Here is an 18,452-nt window from a genome sequence, read left to right as displayed (position 1 = left end):
ATAATGGGGATGAGGTTCCATTTATGCGGCCAGTTCAGTTGGTGAAGGGATTTCACAGAATAGTTTGTATTGTGTTTGTTGTTTGTTTGTTCTCTGAAGAAGCTTTGCTATGCCTTATAGAGAATGCATATGTATATACAGAAAACTTGCTTCCATTGTACTATTAACTTTAATTGGGGAGGGGGTGCTTTCCTCAATTTTCCTCCTACTATCATTTTCAGTTCAGAAAGGTCATTGTTGAACCAGTTTTTGGTACATCATTTGAAATTTGTAATTCATTCTATTATTGTTTTGGAAATATAGCTGAAATAGGCGTGGCCTCGTGGCTTCATTAGACCTACCGCCTTGTTTCTGTACCATAATAATTTTAACCAAGCAGTTTTTTGTTTTTTTTTCATTGCACTTGTGGTGACATGATGAACTGATGGCTGGTTCATTAACTTGAGTTTATATTGTAAATGCCATAAATATCTATAGTGTTGGTGAACATAGGATCCAGCGTGTGTCTCAGCTGTGTTTGGTTAATGTTATGCTGTGTGAATTTGTAGGATGACATCATTGTTTAAATCAGTTTTGCATAGGTATCACCTTCAGCCCATCATTGAAATTGTGATGATGGTTTTTTATTATTTCATAATAAGGTAGCCTGTCAAGTGATGAAAAGATTGCGTTGTCAGGTAGTTAGGATAGGTTGGGGATGGTCAGGGCGGTATTAGCAACGAGGCAAACCAGGCATTTGCCTTGGATGGCAATTTCCAGGGGGCGGCAAAAAACGCCGCCCCCAAATGCCTGGGCAAATGCCTTGTTAGCCTGGCGGCTAACTAACAGTCCAGGCAGGCGGTTGCCGGACGCGCGAGGGAGCTGAGCAGATTTTTAGCCGGACAACCACCTGCATGCCTGCCTCCCTTCCTGTCAGAAGCCCCACTGGACCCCAGGTTAAAAAAAATCCACACAGCACTCCCAAAGGTAAGGAGGCTGGGTGGACTTAAACAAAAAAATAAAAATAAGTAATCGGTTGATGTGAGGGGGGCTGTCAGTGTGTGTCTGGCTGTCAGTGTGTGTATGCCAGTGTGTATGTCTGGCTGTCAGTGTGTGTATGTGAGTGTGTGTGTATGTCTGTCACTGTGTGGCTGTCTGTCAGTGAGTGTGTGTGTGTCAGCAGGGACGTGTCTTCCGCGACGCAAACGAGGAATCTACCTTGGGCGGCACTTTGCAGGGGGCGGCAAAAAAGCCGCCCCCCAAACGCCTAGGCAGATCCCTTGCTTGCCTCGCATCCTGGGGGTCTCAAGAGCTGTCCGGCTGGCCACTTTTGAGCCCTCCCCCCCCTTGAGGCGAGCAACGAGGGAGCATACTTACCTGAGCACTTCCTGCTTAGCTCCCTCTGCGCCGCTTAATGAAGCCGGGAGCCGGAATATGACGTCAGACTGGCTCCCGGCATCACTAAGCGCCGCCAACTCAGCATGTGCGCCCCATGCCTGCCCAACCAGCAGCACCACTGAACAGGTAAGCAATCCACTCCAGCTCTCCCAAGGAGGCTGGGTGGATTTAAAATAAAATTAAAATAATTTGTACGTGTTGGGAGAAATGTGTAGGTGTCTGTAAGTGTGTGTGTGTGTGTGTGTCTGTAAGTGTGTATGTGTGTCTGTGAGTGAATGTGTGTGTGTCAGTGAGTGTGTATGTGAGTGCGTGTGTCTGTCAGTGTGCGTGCGTCTGTCAGTGTGTGTGCGTCTGTCAGTGTGTGTTCAAGTAATAGTGTGTGTGTATGTCATTGTTTGTCAGTGTATATGAGAGTGTGTGTCTGTCAATGAGTATATGCGTCTGTCAGTGAGTATATGCGTCTGTCAGTGAGTGAGCGTCTGTCAAAGTGCCGCCTTGACAGGAAGGGGTGGGGAAAATTTAATTTGGGGAGGATGGGGTGCCCGAGCACCGTCCTGTCTAGGGCAGCCCAAATCCTAAATACACCACTGGGGATGGTAATTGTCTTTTCCTCAAGGATTGTTATGTGTTTGAAAGATGTAAATTTGTGAATAGTGGAATTATTTAAGGTAGTTTCAGTCAGCTGTGTTGTTGTAGAGAATCTTGTAGGCCTGATGTATCATCGTATGAAGTGGAGGCAAGCTCTCAGCTATGTTTCCAAAATGCCAAAAAAACTGAACACTATACAGAGCAGGAGTGATACTAGGAGCTACAAAAGATAAATTGCAATATGCAGTACAGATAATTGTGAATTAGGGAGTACACAGTACAGGATACGGCGCAGTGAAGAGTTATAAAGCTACAGAATAAACATAATCATTTACCGGTCCTAAATACTAAACTTGTACAATGCAGTATAAAGTACAAGAGATATACTGGAAGCTACAGCATATACAATATAGTATACAGTACAAAAGATAAAGTGAAAGCTACAAAGTATAGTGAACAGTGCATAGTAAACAAGTACAAAATGGGCTGTGAATTAAAGAATTATAATATGTCCCTGACTAATATCCTGATATAGCAGTATTTGGTGTTTAACATGAAGCTATTCAGCTGTTATTGCACTATACAAGTCACAATTCTAATGCTTGGGGTAGTTTAACAATAGGGTGAAAGATATTTAAACTTGCGAGTAACCTGTCTACAACAATAAGGAATTTCAGATATGACCTCTAGGAATGATTTCAGATGTAGGAGAGCTCCACCTAGAGAAATACATGGTATACTGCCATATACTGCCCACATGATTGGGTCCAGTCTGATATACTAATGAAAAGTTTTCCTCTCCAATTGCACATGTGCGCTAAAACTGATCTGAAAAGCGCCAGAGTTTCAACTACCTAATAGGGCAGCTCTTGAGTGAGTGTATTTTACAGTTTATTTTAGGATATATTATGAGAGTGATTTATTGGGAAATCCACATAGAAGAGGAAAGCCCAAGTTTACAGGTAAATGCAGCTGTTAATCTTGAATCTGGAGTAAAATGTATTTCTATTTAGATTAGCAAGCATGGTGTGTTTGCATAAAACAATGGGGAATCAAGTACACAGCAATTATTCCCATCTCACAAAATTAAAAGGACCACTCTACACCACAAAAGCACTTCAGCGTGCTTTATGGGTTAGGAGTATCCTAGTTTAACCCAATTTTATAATAAGAGTGCTGATTTCTATGAGAAATTGACACTTTTATGAATTAACTAGGAAACACCCCTCTCTGGCTGTCAATCAAACAGCCAAGGAGGTTTGCAGCCTTCTTCCATTAGCTTCCATAAGCGTGCCTGCCTCCTCGAAAACAAAACTCAGACCAGCTCCTCCAGACCTCAGACTAGGTGTGCGCATGGGCACCAATTCAGAATTGGTTATTTCCCCGTGAAGAGACTACTAAACAGTGATTTTATTCATTTTTTTGCCCATTTGGGCAGTGGAGTGTTCGTTTAAATGCACAGTGTTGATTTACACAGTGAAGTGTTTGGAGCAGTGGAAATTAATCGTGACTGAATTAAACACAGGACAAGAGAGAACATATGTAATTCATTTTTTGGGGCCATTTAGAAATGAAACCAGCCCTGCAGAATATTTTGGTGCCTTTAGACATACCTTATATTCCTTAATCTAAGCACCAGAAGAACTGGACATTCTCAAAATGACTCAGTATTGTTTATCACATGAGGGTTTATGCACTAAACCTGCAATTCTTGATAGTTGACAACTTGCATGCCTTGGGCAAAAATAGTAGAGTTGGAAACAGATGAAGAAAGTTTCTAGTTTGCCTACTTAAGAATAGAATTTAGAATTCACTTTGAATTTCCCCACAATTTCTGGTTCAGGGAATTTATACCTCAGAGTTTAAGATGCATACGAAGAGGCAAAAAAATAAAACATATACGTTATCAATTGGCAAAGTGTTATGGGGGATCTTATTTGCAAGTTACAGCGCACAGCTGCTATCTGCCGTAAGGTGACACCGACCTATAAATAGCCCCTGTGGGGGATTATTTATTTATGATGTAAATAAGAGGATTTGGGTCATTAACCATCAAGTACCAGCATTGGAGCAAGTCTCAGCCCTCTTGGACTCCAGAGGTTAAGCTATTGTTTGCTTGTTTGTTTAATAATTCTGTTGTCTACAAATCATTGCAAATGCTAAAAAAAAAAAAAAAAAAATACAACTCTACACACACAGCTCGATATTGCTCTAAAGGTATGTTAGATATAGCAACAGTACAGACCACACACCATTTTTTTATATGAACTGTGACCCTAGTTTTATACCCCATGGAGGGTGCCATATACTCAAGGTATCCTGTTTGCTTTTTATGAATAGCACATTGTCTAGGATGAAGGCTGCGATATGACAAGTACAGCACAGCATTCACCATCAGAGCTATATAATAAAATGATTATTGCCGTGGTATTTGTGTTATCAACACAAAGTTCACTGACAGAAGCCTTCCAGTGGACACAGAGTAAATTGCAATGTTCAGCAGGATATTGCTAACTGCATATTAAATGGCCTTCATTTCTGGTTGTGCAGCACAAGATTTCCACGTGCACAAAACACCCTAAAACAGTGATATTGGGCACACACCATCTTGTAGTAGTACAGAGTATAGACTGCTAGTTTATTACTGACTGGTATCTAGGAAACTGGGAGATGTTTTCTCAGTATTTCCTTGGTTGATTGAGGAATGCTTTCTGGAAATATCACTTGAAACTCTACAAGCAGATCCCCATGCTGCTCTGGGTTTTTTGGAAAAGGGAGTCCATACCCTATTATCCTTCTTCTCATTCCAGGTTTTATCACCTCATTTATGGTCATCGGTATGTTCCTTCCCTCAATGGTGGGTATATTGATTGAGCATCCACATAGAGCCTGCAAGAAAGCAAATAATTAGATATGTTATGCATCTTGCATGACATAATTATATACAAAATACATTTATTTTGCAAAATAATTACATGATTTTGCTATTTTCTTTTTCAAATAATTTTTATTAAAGTTTTACATATTTGTATAACAACAAGAATATAAACATTGTATTGGGGGTAGGAAGGGAAGGGAAACTTGGAAATGGAAAAGAATAACCATCCAGCATTAAAATAGGCATAACAGTGTATATGGCAAAAAATAAATAAAAAATAATAATATGTTTTTACATCAATGCACTTTAATAATAAATATGTCAAAGACCATATGCTGTTTTGATTTTTTCTTCCCACTTATCCCAATTGTATTTTAATATTGGGAAACCACGCATATTAGCTCTATGCGATAATTCGTGTGCCTTGTTTTCTAGAATCAAATTAAAAACTTCCCTGAGAGATGGCACATTTTGGGACTTCCAATGTCTAGGTAAACAGGATGTAGCAGCGATCAAAATGTGGCCTATGATTATTTTGTCTGATCTATTAATGGACTCCGGGAGTTTTTTAAATAAGGCTAGTTCCGAGGTTAAAATGCTAATGGTTCTGTCCACTTTAATTATTAGGTCGTGAATCATTTTCCAATATTTAGTTAATTTTGGACAGAACCACCAAATATGGGCCATATTGCCCACACCCCCACAATCTCTCCAACACCGGTCAGAATACATATTGTTCATGTTGTGCAATCTAGACGGGGCCAGGTACCAGCGATATAAAATTTTATAATGATTTTCAAAGTGGTCGGTGCAATACGAAATACCTTTTAAAGCTTTAAAAAAACCGAACCATTCTTCTAGATCGTACTGGGCACCCAACTCCGTCTCCCATGACAACATATGTTTTAATTTAACTAGGGGCTTGGCATTATAAAACGAATAGCATAAGGATATCATGCCTTTACTAGTGGGGCTGCATAAAAAAAACTTTCTCTAATGGAGACATCTCAAGCTTTTTATAATTTTTATCTGTTTCAGGTACCTTATATAGTTCTTTCAATTTGTCAATGATTAACATACAATCCAATTCACATACATTTGTTAATCCATACTTAAGTTTCAATTTTTCCAAAGAAAGAATAGCATTGCCGTAAAAAAATTGTCAAGATTAGTTATAGAGCATTCCTTCAACAGTTCTATTTTTAAGGATGGAATATAATCTTTCAATAACTCAATAGGCATTGCTCTATATAGGCTGGGAGAATGATAATTTTTAAAAACAATATCCCAGGCCTTAAGCGTAGTCTTGGTAGATAAAAATAACTTTGTAATTCCAGGTCTTATTTTAGGATTTAACCAAGGTAATTCTGACAATCTAACCGGTAAAATTTGTGATTCTTCTATTTCCATCCATCTGGGTTTATCAACCTGATTATTAAAGCTCACAGCCACTGCAGCGTTAGTGGCGAAATAATATTTGCGGATATCGGGAACACCGATACCGCCATTCGATTTGTGGTGCTGCAGGGAAGTGAGCCAGGTCTGGCAGCCATCTTTGCTGTGGCATCATGACCTATTCTCTGTGGTAGTGCAGAGAAAGTACTTGTTTGGAGCATTTCAGCTCCTAATTCCATATTTTGGACCTCTGGGCTTTCCATAGCCCTTACTGTGCCTTTAAAAGTTTTGGGTCGGATAGCAGAGCCCCCCCCGCCGGGACCGACAACCTGGAGGCCGAGGATCCCGACGGGGAGCGTGACCTCGCACTACCCTCCCCTTTACTTGCAGCCCGGTCGCTTTTGTAAGTGAGCGACCGGGCTGCTCTATTCTGAGACCGCGAGCGGCTTGCTGGGTGGTCCTTGCCGCTCGCGGGAGACACAGCTCTGTGCTCCGAGCATGCTGAGTGCTCGGAGCACTCTGAGCCGCACACAGAGGTGTCGGCTAGTGCGGCCGCGGTCCCGCCGCTCTCTGGATGCTGCGAGTGGGTCGCGGCCGCACAGGCATACGTTTTGGCATGGGAGACCGGGAGGGAGGTGGGCAGGGATTTCCCCGGCGCCACCAACGAGATTTTAAGCGGCGAAACCAGCCGCGAGCCGGGTTTGGAAGCAGGGGAGTGAGCCTGGGAACCTTTACTCACCCCAGCAGCTCCTGCTCCCGTTTTCTTCATTGCAGGTACGGATTTTTCAGTTTTCTTTTGTTTCTCCATGTTAAGATTTTCATTAGCTATTAGTAGTTATATGTAGAATTTCTCCATTACAGTTAAATTGGCACTTTTTGAATGAAATTGCCCCCCTTGTCCAGGAGCCTCTCTAAAACGTGGCCATCTAAGATGGTGGCCAAGACACGCCCCCTGATTTTGCTATTTTATGATGAAAAGGCATAATTTTATGAAAAACACATAGGCGAGTATTGTGCATTACTTAACACAGCAGCAAAGAAAAAACAATAAGAAAAAAATCACAGAGGTTGATCACTGGCTGCAGCTGGCCATCCTGTTTTTCGGACCATGAGAATGTTGTTCATGTATGCCTAAGGGATCGGACTCTACTGCCACTTTGAGGCGTAGAGTCTCCAGTCCTGCGGTGACCAGGCATTTGTCGGACCTGGAGTAAACTTCAGGATGGGGAGGACACAACTGTACAGGGGTCCTTACAAACTCTATATGGTACTTTTGGACCGCCTGGAGAACCCAAGCTTCCGATGGATGAGCTGGTCGACAGGAACCCATTCTGCCTACTGGGGATGATCCAGTTCTTCCGGGTTCAAGAGCAGATCTCCCAAGGGATCCAGAAATGTTTCCGTATGGGATCTGGATTTAGAATCACTTTTAAGAGCCTGTAAAGAGGCAGGGCTAGGATTAGAGGATTTCACTACATACTCGACAGCAGGAGAGCTGTCGTCATACTCTGAGGCAGATTCCATCAATGCCTCCTCTTGAGACCCTAAATCAGATTCGGAGTTGCTATCAGGTAGTGCTCTGGTACTTTTCCATTTACTCTGCCTGACACAGTAAGGCTTGTTTGCATTTGTATTAACATTATCATGGATGGCTTTATAACCATCAGTCAACAAGGTTCTGAAGGCAGGCCCGGGAAGTGGCATGTCAAAGCAATCGCCTTCTTGTCTGTAGCCTTAGGGGACATCGGCTGGGGGCCAGAAGTGTCAGCCTGGGCAGACAGGGTTGGTCCCTGGACAGGGCAGAGTGTACCTGAAGCAATGCCGTGGCAATTGATTGGGAAATGGTTAAAGACCATTCTACCATGGCAGACATAATTGAGGGAGCTGAAAATCAGCAGCAACGTCCCCAGGGGCAAGGGGGACATGATCCCTGGGCTCGGGGAAGGAGGGAGACTTAGAGGCCTCCAGTTCAGGGCTGTGACATGCTCCATCGTCCCTGCTAAAAAAGGGTGACAGACTGCCAGAATGGAACATGCTGGAGCCAGAAAAAAGGCTGCAGCAGATTAAGCACATTAGGCAGATGGAAAAAACACACCAGGGCAGGGGTATAGAGGGCCAACACAGACCTGGATCTAGTATAGCTCATTAGAGCACAGAGCAGGGACAAACAGGCCAGAAACCACACAACCAGAAAGGGTTGTGGCCTTATGACAAAAAGGCTAAATAAAGCCTAAAAGATGAAAAATGAAGTAGTAAAAGGTACAGGGAGAGAATTAAAGGCCCAGAAGGGCACAAGACATGATGGATGAGAGAAACAATGCATATAAACAATATACAAAGATAAAAGAGAGGTAATCAGTACTCAACTTGCATTGAAGGGAGCCACAAAGAAAGAGGAAGTTGGGGGTGTGATCCTGGATTATGTAGGGATGGCTTTTCATGAGGGGTGGAGTTTGAGAGATCTCATCTGAAGCATCCTTTTTTCTTATTGTTTTGTTTTTGGGGGCTATTTTTTTTTTTCTATATTAAAGTTTTAAGTTTGTCTGAAAAACAATATGTACACAAAATTTCTGTTTTATTAAATATGTATTTGCTAGCTCTGCGTCCATTGTTTTAAATAAAAATGTCTATATGTATTTCAGACAAAAAATTATTGTTAGTGAATAGGTTAATGAATTAAACGGCTGTTCATTATTTGCCTTTACCATTTTTTACTACTTTTTAGGGTTAACTAGCTGACAACATGGTGCTTGTGTGGCAGAGCAGGTGGAGACAAAGGTAAACAGGAGAGGTATATGTACAGAACTCAACCAATTATTAGTACGTTATTCATGTCGAATCATATCATTATATATATTATCATCAAACCATACTATGGAGACTCGCTACCGGGCCCACGTTCCCCCCCCCCCCCATGGACCGTCGGGGGTCATCCCGGTCCGCACTCCATGGGGCCACAGGACCCCACAAGCCTCTGAGACTATACGCAACCCGAACCCAGCACTCAAGATGGAGGCTGCCGACAAAGCTTCTGGGCCTACACTCACCAAACCTCGACCAGAGCGACAGGCAAACGGAACCTGCCAAGAAGACCGCATAACAGCAGCCTTCAACCACTTTTGGGCACGGTTGTGGGCCACAATGACATGGGCCCGAACAGCCACAAAGGACCCTCGCCTGCCCTCCACCTTACTTACACCTACACCGACCCTGACGGGCACCACCAGGCCGCCTTCCAGTGAGCAGCAGCGGAGGAGTGCGGTGACCACGCCTGGACTTCAGGGCCACGGACCGCGCACCCGTCAATGCCTGCCAGGGTCCCGACAAACCGAGGGAACCCCCACACACGACCCACCGCCACACAAGATGGTGAGATGCACTCGGAGGGCCCAAGCTCAGCTCGCGGCCTGCAGTGTCAAGAGCCGCCGACAGTGCTTCACAGCCGCAACCAGGGTCCAGAAGGGCTTTACTCCCACATCAAGAAAAAAAGCAGAGCCACCAATTGTGACAAACTGCCATTTGCCACTGGGCATTGTAGAAAACTTATGGCTAGCCTCCTGCCCTACGACTATGGCCCGGGACATATTACCCTTTAAGAACTGCATTTGAGCATAATAGATTTTTATATTGCTGTCTCTGGCCCTTTAAATGGGCTGTACAGAGACTATGGACACCTGGAATATGTTTAAATACTTTGCTGGGATTCGGTATTAAAACCGTTCGTGTCTTTTCAATCATTCCCTTTGTTTCAGTGTCTGGGTGGCCGCCATTTCGGGACTTACACGTGTTCGCGGCCATCTTGCGCACGAACAGCGGTGTTTGCCTGTGAACGCATGGAACTAAAAAAGGATACGCAAATAGGCGAACACCGCTGAGACCTCCATACACCCATAACTTCGTGCTGGAACTACCGAACAACCGGCCGTTCAGTAGTTATACTTAATTTGCTATGAGGATTCTAGGACCACCGAGATTCGACTGGATGGCACGAATTTCATCCCTTTTCATCATACGAACGAGGACCGACCGCAAGGCCAAAACTTATGGAACTGTTTTCGGCTAGTTGGTTCAAATCTTTGGAACCCTATAACTCCCGAACCGTTTATCCGAATTAACTGATTTTTGGATATGTTGTCCCCCTGAATAAGAGCTATCAAACGGTGTTTAAAGGGGTACCCCCTGTTTTTGGGGTACATCCAGAACTTGGGTAAAAGTGTGTATGCTCTAATTATGTTATATGTTTATCTGAGGGGAGGAGACGTGGGGGTTGTACCATGTATGTAATTGGTTATTTTCAACCTCCCCCTGGGTGTGTTCTGTTTGTGCCTTTTTGTAATAAAAGCCAGGCTGGGTGTGCCAGCACCTCAGTTCTTCTTGACCTCTTCTGACCCTCAATACGTAGCCTTGTCTCGTTATTGGAGGGAACTGCTATATCACACTGGGGATTGCTATGCTCTGCATATTCCCCTGAACTTTAATCACTTAGCTCTTTTAAGAGCTTGTTCCGGATACGCTCTCCTGGAGGAGAGGTCTTCCCCACACGGTCCTGGAGGACAGAAGCCAATCCAGGGTGGACAGAAGACGGCGAGGCTCCAGTTAAGATACGGCGGTTGTGGAGTCTGCGGTGGCTGTGGTGTCCAGTGCGGTGCTTGTGGTCCTCGGCGCAAGCTAGGAAGCATCCATCAACGGAGGGTACTCGTCGGAGTACACGGAGCTCCGTTACACCAATCAACAGATCAAAATGGGGAACAGAGAGGCCGGCAAGCCACCAAGGACATGTCCATGCCACCCGAGGTAATTACGGGAGACCGGGAGGCGGAGCTCCACCAGTTCTGTTGGTCCGCGGCACCGAGGCCCCTTGGAACCCACCGGCTGGAGCCTTACCCCTGCCAACTAGAGGAATCGGATGACTCTCAAAGCCTCATTGCTGGATGGCCTAGTACCACGCCACCACGTCCCTGCAGCTGGAACAGACTCTGTCCCATATCAGTACGATACCACAAGATAGACTCATACTGCCATTAATATGTACAGCATAAACGTGATAGCGCAACCTTCTCCATGTTTAACTAGTTGCAAGTTACAACATCACAAGCGTACAACTTATGTTTCAATCAATTGATACTAGACTAGACAGCATAGCTCAAATATTGCTTACTCAATTTAGCAAGGAAGGTCAGCGCTGGGATATGGCTAGGGTTATGCGTTTACTGTCTCTGTTAAGCAACCTTGTTAACCCAGCGATCTTTGCTTTACTTTATTCAAGATAGCCGGAATGCTAGCCACAGGATTTAACTGTTAGTCAGGCAGTGCTAGTACTGACCTGGGGATGTATATTACGGTGTGTCTTTAGAAAGGAGGATGGAATACCTTGCAAGGTGGGTAGCTCATGCACGTGCCTAGCAAATCAGCTTCTCAATCAACCTTGCACACTAACTCATCCTGCAATACTTAGTTTTAAGCTGCATGTTTAGCCTGAGACCTCATGACTATTTGGGCATAGCTAATATAGCATTGTTCAGCATTCATTGTTTTAGTTACTTTTAAGTTTACTTGGAAGTTATAACCATATAGCCAAGCTTGATATAAAATATAAAAATGTGCAAACTATAATGCCACTACCTAACTCTTGTAAATCCTGCAATACGCTGTTGTGGCGTCTGTTGACACCCTGTAACCAACTGCACAAAATAAAGAATTTAAAATGAGAAAAAAAAATAAAAAAATAAACCATACTATGGTCAGATATCACCATAAAATTACACCATAATAGCTGGCCATCTTGATACAACATTACTTTTTGTAAAACTCTCTGGATTTATGGGATGCCAGCAGCCATTTAAAAGCCGATATTTCCACAGCTGATCAACATTCTACTATGCCGGGAAAAGGAAATGAATGATTATGGGAAATTTCAGTGTGACTACAGAAAGTTCAGTTGGATACAACTATAATGTTAAACAGTAATACAAGACTGATTTAAAAAGTATCAACAAGAAGTACAGATAGTTACAATAAGTACACATCATGGAAAAAAATTACCTGTAAGGAAAATGCAGTCTACATACAGGTAAAGATTAGAAAGATTAAATTTGCACTATTGGGGGACTGTATATGCAGCTGCCCCACTTCTCAATGACATGGATGTATCCATCAGTCCCAGGAGTGCAGCCAATTGCTAGGAATTGTGGATTGGCACTTGTATGATTTGATGGTTAGGCAGCTGCATGTTCAGCAGCACATATAATCCATATTTTGAGTCTTAACCTCTATGTAGATGGCATTTATACAGTGCCAACAGATCATTTTTAATTACATGTGTGTTCCTGTCAATTTGCTTATACTATCTTGTGGAATAAGAAAGTCATCATAAGGCAAGTATTTATTTTAATTGCTACATCCCGATGACTTCAGTGGCCCAATGTACAGATCAAATAACAGATCCAATAATGAGCCTGCTATTCTACATGATTTGCAGATACCTTACGCATGTTTTCTATAAGGCAGTTTGGCATGTTTTCTCTAAGAACATTTCTGGTAACAAGCTACTTCAGGGTAAACGCCAAGCACTTTTTAAATTTAAACGAATCATATTTGGGTAATTTCATACCTCACGCAAGCTGATCTCCACAGGACACACAATGTTTGAGCCATCCCTCTTAAAGTTTGAATGAGGTTTGTCTTTAATCACAAAAACTACATCAGCTGGAATAGTCATAGGTGTTTCGTCTCCCTCCTTGGGGAATGTGATCTTGGTTCCCTCTTTCCATCCTTTTTTTATCTCGATGGTCAAGATCTTATCTTCCATTCTAACACTTCTCCCATCAGGGTTCACCCTTTTTCGTGAAATTCTCATCCTTTTTGTGCAGCCATGATAAATCTCTTCCAGTGACACCCTAAGTTCATGGATTACAGGGGGGTCCTGTTTACGATGGTGGTGGCCAACCAGATTCTTCTCTCTGGAGAACCCATTCATCCCAAAGTTTGAAAATGAGCAAAATGGATCCCCATCTAGTTCCATGTCTTCATCATCTCGACATCCCGGCATTCGTCTACCAAAGAAGATTTCAAACGGGTTAGCTCCACCAAAAAAAGCAGCAAATGTGGCATGAGGGTCACCATGGAAAGTGTAGTGGAAGTTACCAGTAGGACCATCCTGTGTGCCACATCCTCCTTTAAGCCCTGCATAGAATCAAGATAACAAAATGCATGTTTTAGAATGGTTATAATCTAAGAGCTCAAACAAGTAAAACAAATGGTGTTCTGGAAGAAAATAAATTTAAATCCACCTCCAAATGAACCCACCACACAATCACAATAGATTCACTTCATAACATTTCTATGTACAGTTTCTCAAAGACTTATGTTGGACCCCTCTTCTCATATCTGCCCTAATATAAAAGCCTAGAAACACTGATTGTGACAACAAACAAGTCAGAATCAGCACCAAGTCTGCCAATATATTTAATTATTTACTTTCTTTGCTTGTCTGAAGTATGCATCCTGGTCTTTTTAACACTTAACATTTTAGCAATCCCTACCATTTATACTGGAAAGATATGAAATATATCTACAAATCTTTCTAAGACAAAGAGTTTGTTACATTTACCCATAGTGCTCCATTTCTCCAATGACCTCTAATGCTACCTATCATACTTCTACAGAATTGTCATCCTCATGAACTTTGTTATATTCTTTGAGATTTTTTTCCATTGTGTCACCTCTTTACTTCTCTGCTATTATATTAGGACCTTTTGCAAACTGTGCTGCCCATAGATCAGTCCACTTGGGGGTGTATGAAAAACCTGCAACCATACTTTCCATGAGCTGTAATGCCAGGGGTCCTGGCTAGTTTTACCATAACATAATTACCATTACTTGTTTTGCTTTACTACCAGCTGAATTTTAATTAAAGGACCAATTTAGGCACCATAACAACTTCAAGGAAATTAAGTTGGTATGTTGCCAGGAGGTCCATGGTGCTGGCTCACTTTTAGGAGTTAAACTATTAACCACAAAGTCTGTGCTCCAGCATTGGATCACTTTGTTTACCGTTCTTCTATAATGCCTCTAATCTCCTCAGTGTTTTGTTTCCTCTATCTGACCACCATCTCCTGACCATTGACATCGGCATACACTGTATCCAAATCATCCCACCCTCAGTACATCAATCTCGTAGAATACCTCCACTGTCTTGACCTACAGCAATTCTCCAACAACTTCCAAACTCTCCTTTTCCCCATATCATACCTCACCTGCCCTAGCTCTGCAACTCCCTCTACAACTCCACCCTCTCCTTTGAGCTAAATATCATAACACCTTCTATATTTAAACATTGCAAGCGACCCCGGTTCCAACCTTGGCACACTAAGCTGACCCGTTACCTCCAAAAATGCTCCAGAACTGCTGAACACTGCTGGAAAAAGTCTCAGGGATTATAGGGGAGAAACAAATGCTTCACACCTATGGTATCTAACATTATTTAAAAAAAATATATATATATATATATATTATTTATTTATTTATTTTTAATGAAACCAAGGATGCCTAGGGCTGCACTCACCTGAACATGCATATATTATAGGGTGCTGCTGGGGCCAATTTATACAACATACAAAATACACAGTCCAGTGCACTCGCTCATTCACTAAACAGCTATTTCAAGTCTCACAGATTGTAGTAGTTTGTTTTATTTAAAAACACCTCACCTAGGCAAAAAATAATGGGGGTTAAGTTCCAGTATATGATCATACATTGCATGACGGAACTTGGGCACACCCTAATTTACATTTGCCCTACCCCTTCCTGTCAAGGCCACACATCTTCCTGTTAAAAACTAACACACACTTTGACTGACAGAAATACGCTCTCAGATACACTGACATACACACACACTCACTGATTTGACACAATCTGACAGACACACACAGTGACTCACTCACAGACACACACACACAATCACTCAGACACACAGGCTCCGTCATAGACACACACACTGACAGACACACACTGACAGACATACACTCACTCACACACACACACTCACAGACACACACTGACAGATATACACACAGACTCACTGACAAACATACACACACACACCCACACACACACACATACATCCTTCCCCCTCCCACCCGCCCCACCATCACTCTCAGATATTTATTTTATTTTAATTTAAATCCACCCAGCTTCTCTACCTTTGGGAGAAATCAGCGCTCCCTTGCCTCCCACCTGTACCTTAGCTAGTCGCCTGCCCTGAGGCCAACAAGGCACTTGCAGGCAGAGTTTTTTGCCGCCCCCTGGAAAGTGCTGCCCAAAACAAGGCAAATGCCTTGTTTGCCTCATGGCAAATACAGCACTATTCTTGACAGGTCCTACTCTAGCAGGGGAGAGGAAGAATTTCCCAAGTGGGTGGATTGATCCCCCTCCGTCCTCTTTGGCCCCCCTGGGCCATGTGATCACATGGACGGCATAGCCAGCAGGGGGAGTGCCTGTAATGACAGGTACTCCCCCTGCTGTCTGTAAAAAGTAAAAAAAAATGTTAAAACAGTGTAAAATACAATTATATAGGGGGGCGGGGCCTGACCTGCAAACGGAACGGCCGCATGGTGGAGGAGCTCCCGCCATGAAGGCTGTTTATAGGGAGACACTCGCAGATCTAATGCCTCAAACGGTACCGGGGTATGCTTCCCATGATGGGGTTACCCTGGTGAATCGCCAGATACCAGACCCGAGAGTATCCCGCACTCGTGACCCCAAGGCAGCAGGCCGAGGCCTGTGGTGGATGGAGCTGGGGGGAGACGGCCGCTCTCCTCGCCCCTACGCTGAAGGTACTGGGCCACTGCTTACCCGCTCCCCCCCCCCTCAGGACCGGCGGGGGTGATCCCAGTCCAACTTATTAAGGCAACAGGGCCACGACAAGCACTGGCAGCAGAGCATCACAGGCAACCCCTTGCAACACAGGCCTACACAATGGCGGACGACACGCACGGCCACAGCTACCAGACTCTGACGAAACTGGATGCCATATTCAATGCCTTCTGGGCGAAATTGGCCAGCAGAGAACGGCAGCCCAAAGCACAGGTACACTCACCCAGCAAAAAGCCCACACGTGCCTGCTACAGCCGCGATGACTCCCGCCCGACAGGGGCTAAAAGATGGCGCCGACGGCAGAGACCTGTCCCGCGTGCGCATAAACATGCAAGACTGCGCCGCACAGCGATACCTGACCAAGGAGACCTACAGGCTCCCCCCAGACCCTGCATGACACAGAGAACCGCAACGCAACCAAAAGCAGGCAAGCTCCCCTCACAGCACCAAGCCCAGACAATGACATGGAGAGCCCCAAAGTCACAATCAGGGCCACCATCTACCTGCAACTTCATCGCAGGCCCCCACAGTAACTGGCGGAAGAGACAGCCACTGGGACCAGCTAAGCAGCATCTTGCTATGCCTCAGCAGGACCTTAACACACCCCTGACACCCTTTCCTACGCTGGGTATTGGATGAAAGGGAACCCATGTGCTGAGAAACACAGAGGTCCAGGCCTGGAGCCTCTGATACAATGGACGCTATCTATGACCATACTGTAGCCTCCTAAACCGGGACTTGCTAATAACATAGCACTCCAACGTAAAATTCACTGCTTTACCGTTTTTCTTTGTTTATGTTCTTTATCCATGCTCTATACTGGGGTTCTGTTTAGTACTCTTATGATAACCTTATAATAACGGTACAAGGCCTTAACAAACGGATCAGTTAAGCTCTTAGATTGCCTGTCACCTGCTAATTTAAAAAGGACAAGCCCGCCTGCCTGGCACTATGTATGCTTATTTCACCTGTTGTATACTCAAGACACATAGACATGCATTATATCTAAGCTCACATATAACCACACATATCAACCACTTACCAGTGTAATTAAACATATGAGATATGCATGATTAACCTGAGCCCAAGCTACTTTAGTCATAATGTGTGTGGCTGCCGCAAATGTATATTAATCTTAGTATAAAAATGTGCTGACTCAGCGAAATGAAACACGGCGATTGCTTTAAATGTTCAAACTTTCATGTAATATGTTTTATTGTGGATTATGCAAGTTCCTGCTTCTGTTATTGTGACAAGGCAGGACAATCTGTTAAATTGTGCACAATAAAAATAAAGAGTTTAAAAAAAAAATATACAATTATATATACTTAGATCATATATATATTTACCATATATATGAGCTAAGTATATATATATATATACATATACACATACACATACACTGTCTAAGTGTATTTTAATATTAAAATATATATAATTATATATATATTCAAATGGAAAGAGTGCACTCAAAGGTCTTCTTAAGGATATAAACGATTTATTTTGCCAAAATTTCAAAAGACATACAAGTCGACGTTTCAGTCCTCGTGGGACTTTTTTCAAGACAATGAAAGGCAGGAAAACAGTGATTTAAATATGCATTACAGGTGATTTGATTGGAGAGTAGATTATATGAAAGAGAGGCTGTGCAAACGTGAAAAAGATTGTTCAACTTTGAAAGTAGGGATTAACCCCTTGAGTGCCTAAAGTAAAAAAAGGCCTGACTGTGATTGTGGTTACGGCCAAGCATCTAATAATCTGCGCTCGCAGACATATTTTAAAATTCAAGGATAAGAAATAAGAAATAAGAAATGAGAATTAAGAAATACCAAGGCCACCTTAAAATGGCTAAGAGTTTAAAGATCTTTTTGAGTATTTTAACAAATTTGTTAAACTGTGTTAGACAGTATTTTACACTTGCTACATTTTTAACATTTTTAACACTAACATACGGTGGTTACGTATAATTCCCAATATAGAACGAAACATTTTAACAAAACTTCAAAGTATGATTGAATGCCCCGCCAGGTTACTATGTATATACTTAATTATATTACAGATTTACGACCATACAGACAATGGAGTCTAGCTGGAACCACCGTCAGCCAACAAATTCTAGAAAAAATAATAATATGGATACTATATAGTTGAAAAAGACTCATGAATAAATCGTCCGCTATGATTTTTCTTTAACCTTTAGTACAAATATATCAATATATCAATTGCTGTGCTCTTCTTTATCTTTTCGGGGTGAAGCAACTGAGTGGGTTAATTTCATTAAGTCCCCCCGGGGACAAAGTTCCTAATGTAAAGATCCAAAAGGCTTCTCTTTGAAGAAGTA

General features: G+C 42.9%; 1 protein-coding gene across 2 annotated transcripts in view; it reads right to left on the bottom strand.

Annotated features, from left to right (window-relative positions):
• Positions 1-2,268: 2,268 nt before the first annotated feature.
• DNAJB4 (DnaJ heat shock protein family (Hsp40) member B4) overlaps positions 2,269-18,452 on the bottom strand; it is a 36,732-nt gene continuing 20,548 nt past the window's right edge. For both annotated transcript variants that reach the window (XM_063427959.1, XM_063427960.1), the window contains exons 2-3: positions 12,849-13,420; positions 2,269-4,854 (exon numbers count right to left, since the gene is read on the bottom strand). In XM_063427959.1, the coding sequence (XP_063284029.1) occupies positions 4,621-4,854; positions 12,849-13,420 (806 nt within the window). In that variant the 3' untranslated portion in view covers positions 2,269-4,620. The remainder of the gene's footprint in view (positions 4,855-12,848; positions 13,421-18,452) is intronic.

This window comes from Pelobates fuscus, chromosome 7 (genome assembly GCF_036172605.1).
Source record: "Pelobates fuscus isolate aPelFus1 chromosome 7, aPelFus1.pri, whole genome shotgun sequence".
In the NCBI taxonomy this organism is placed as follows: domain Eukaryota; kingdom Metazoa; phylum Chordata; class Amphibia; order Anura; family Pelobatidae; genus Pelobates; species Pelobates fuscus.
This window is presented reverse-complemented; position numbering and strand designations above follow the sequence as displayed.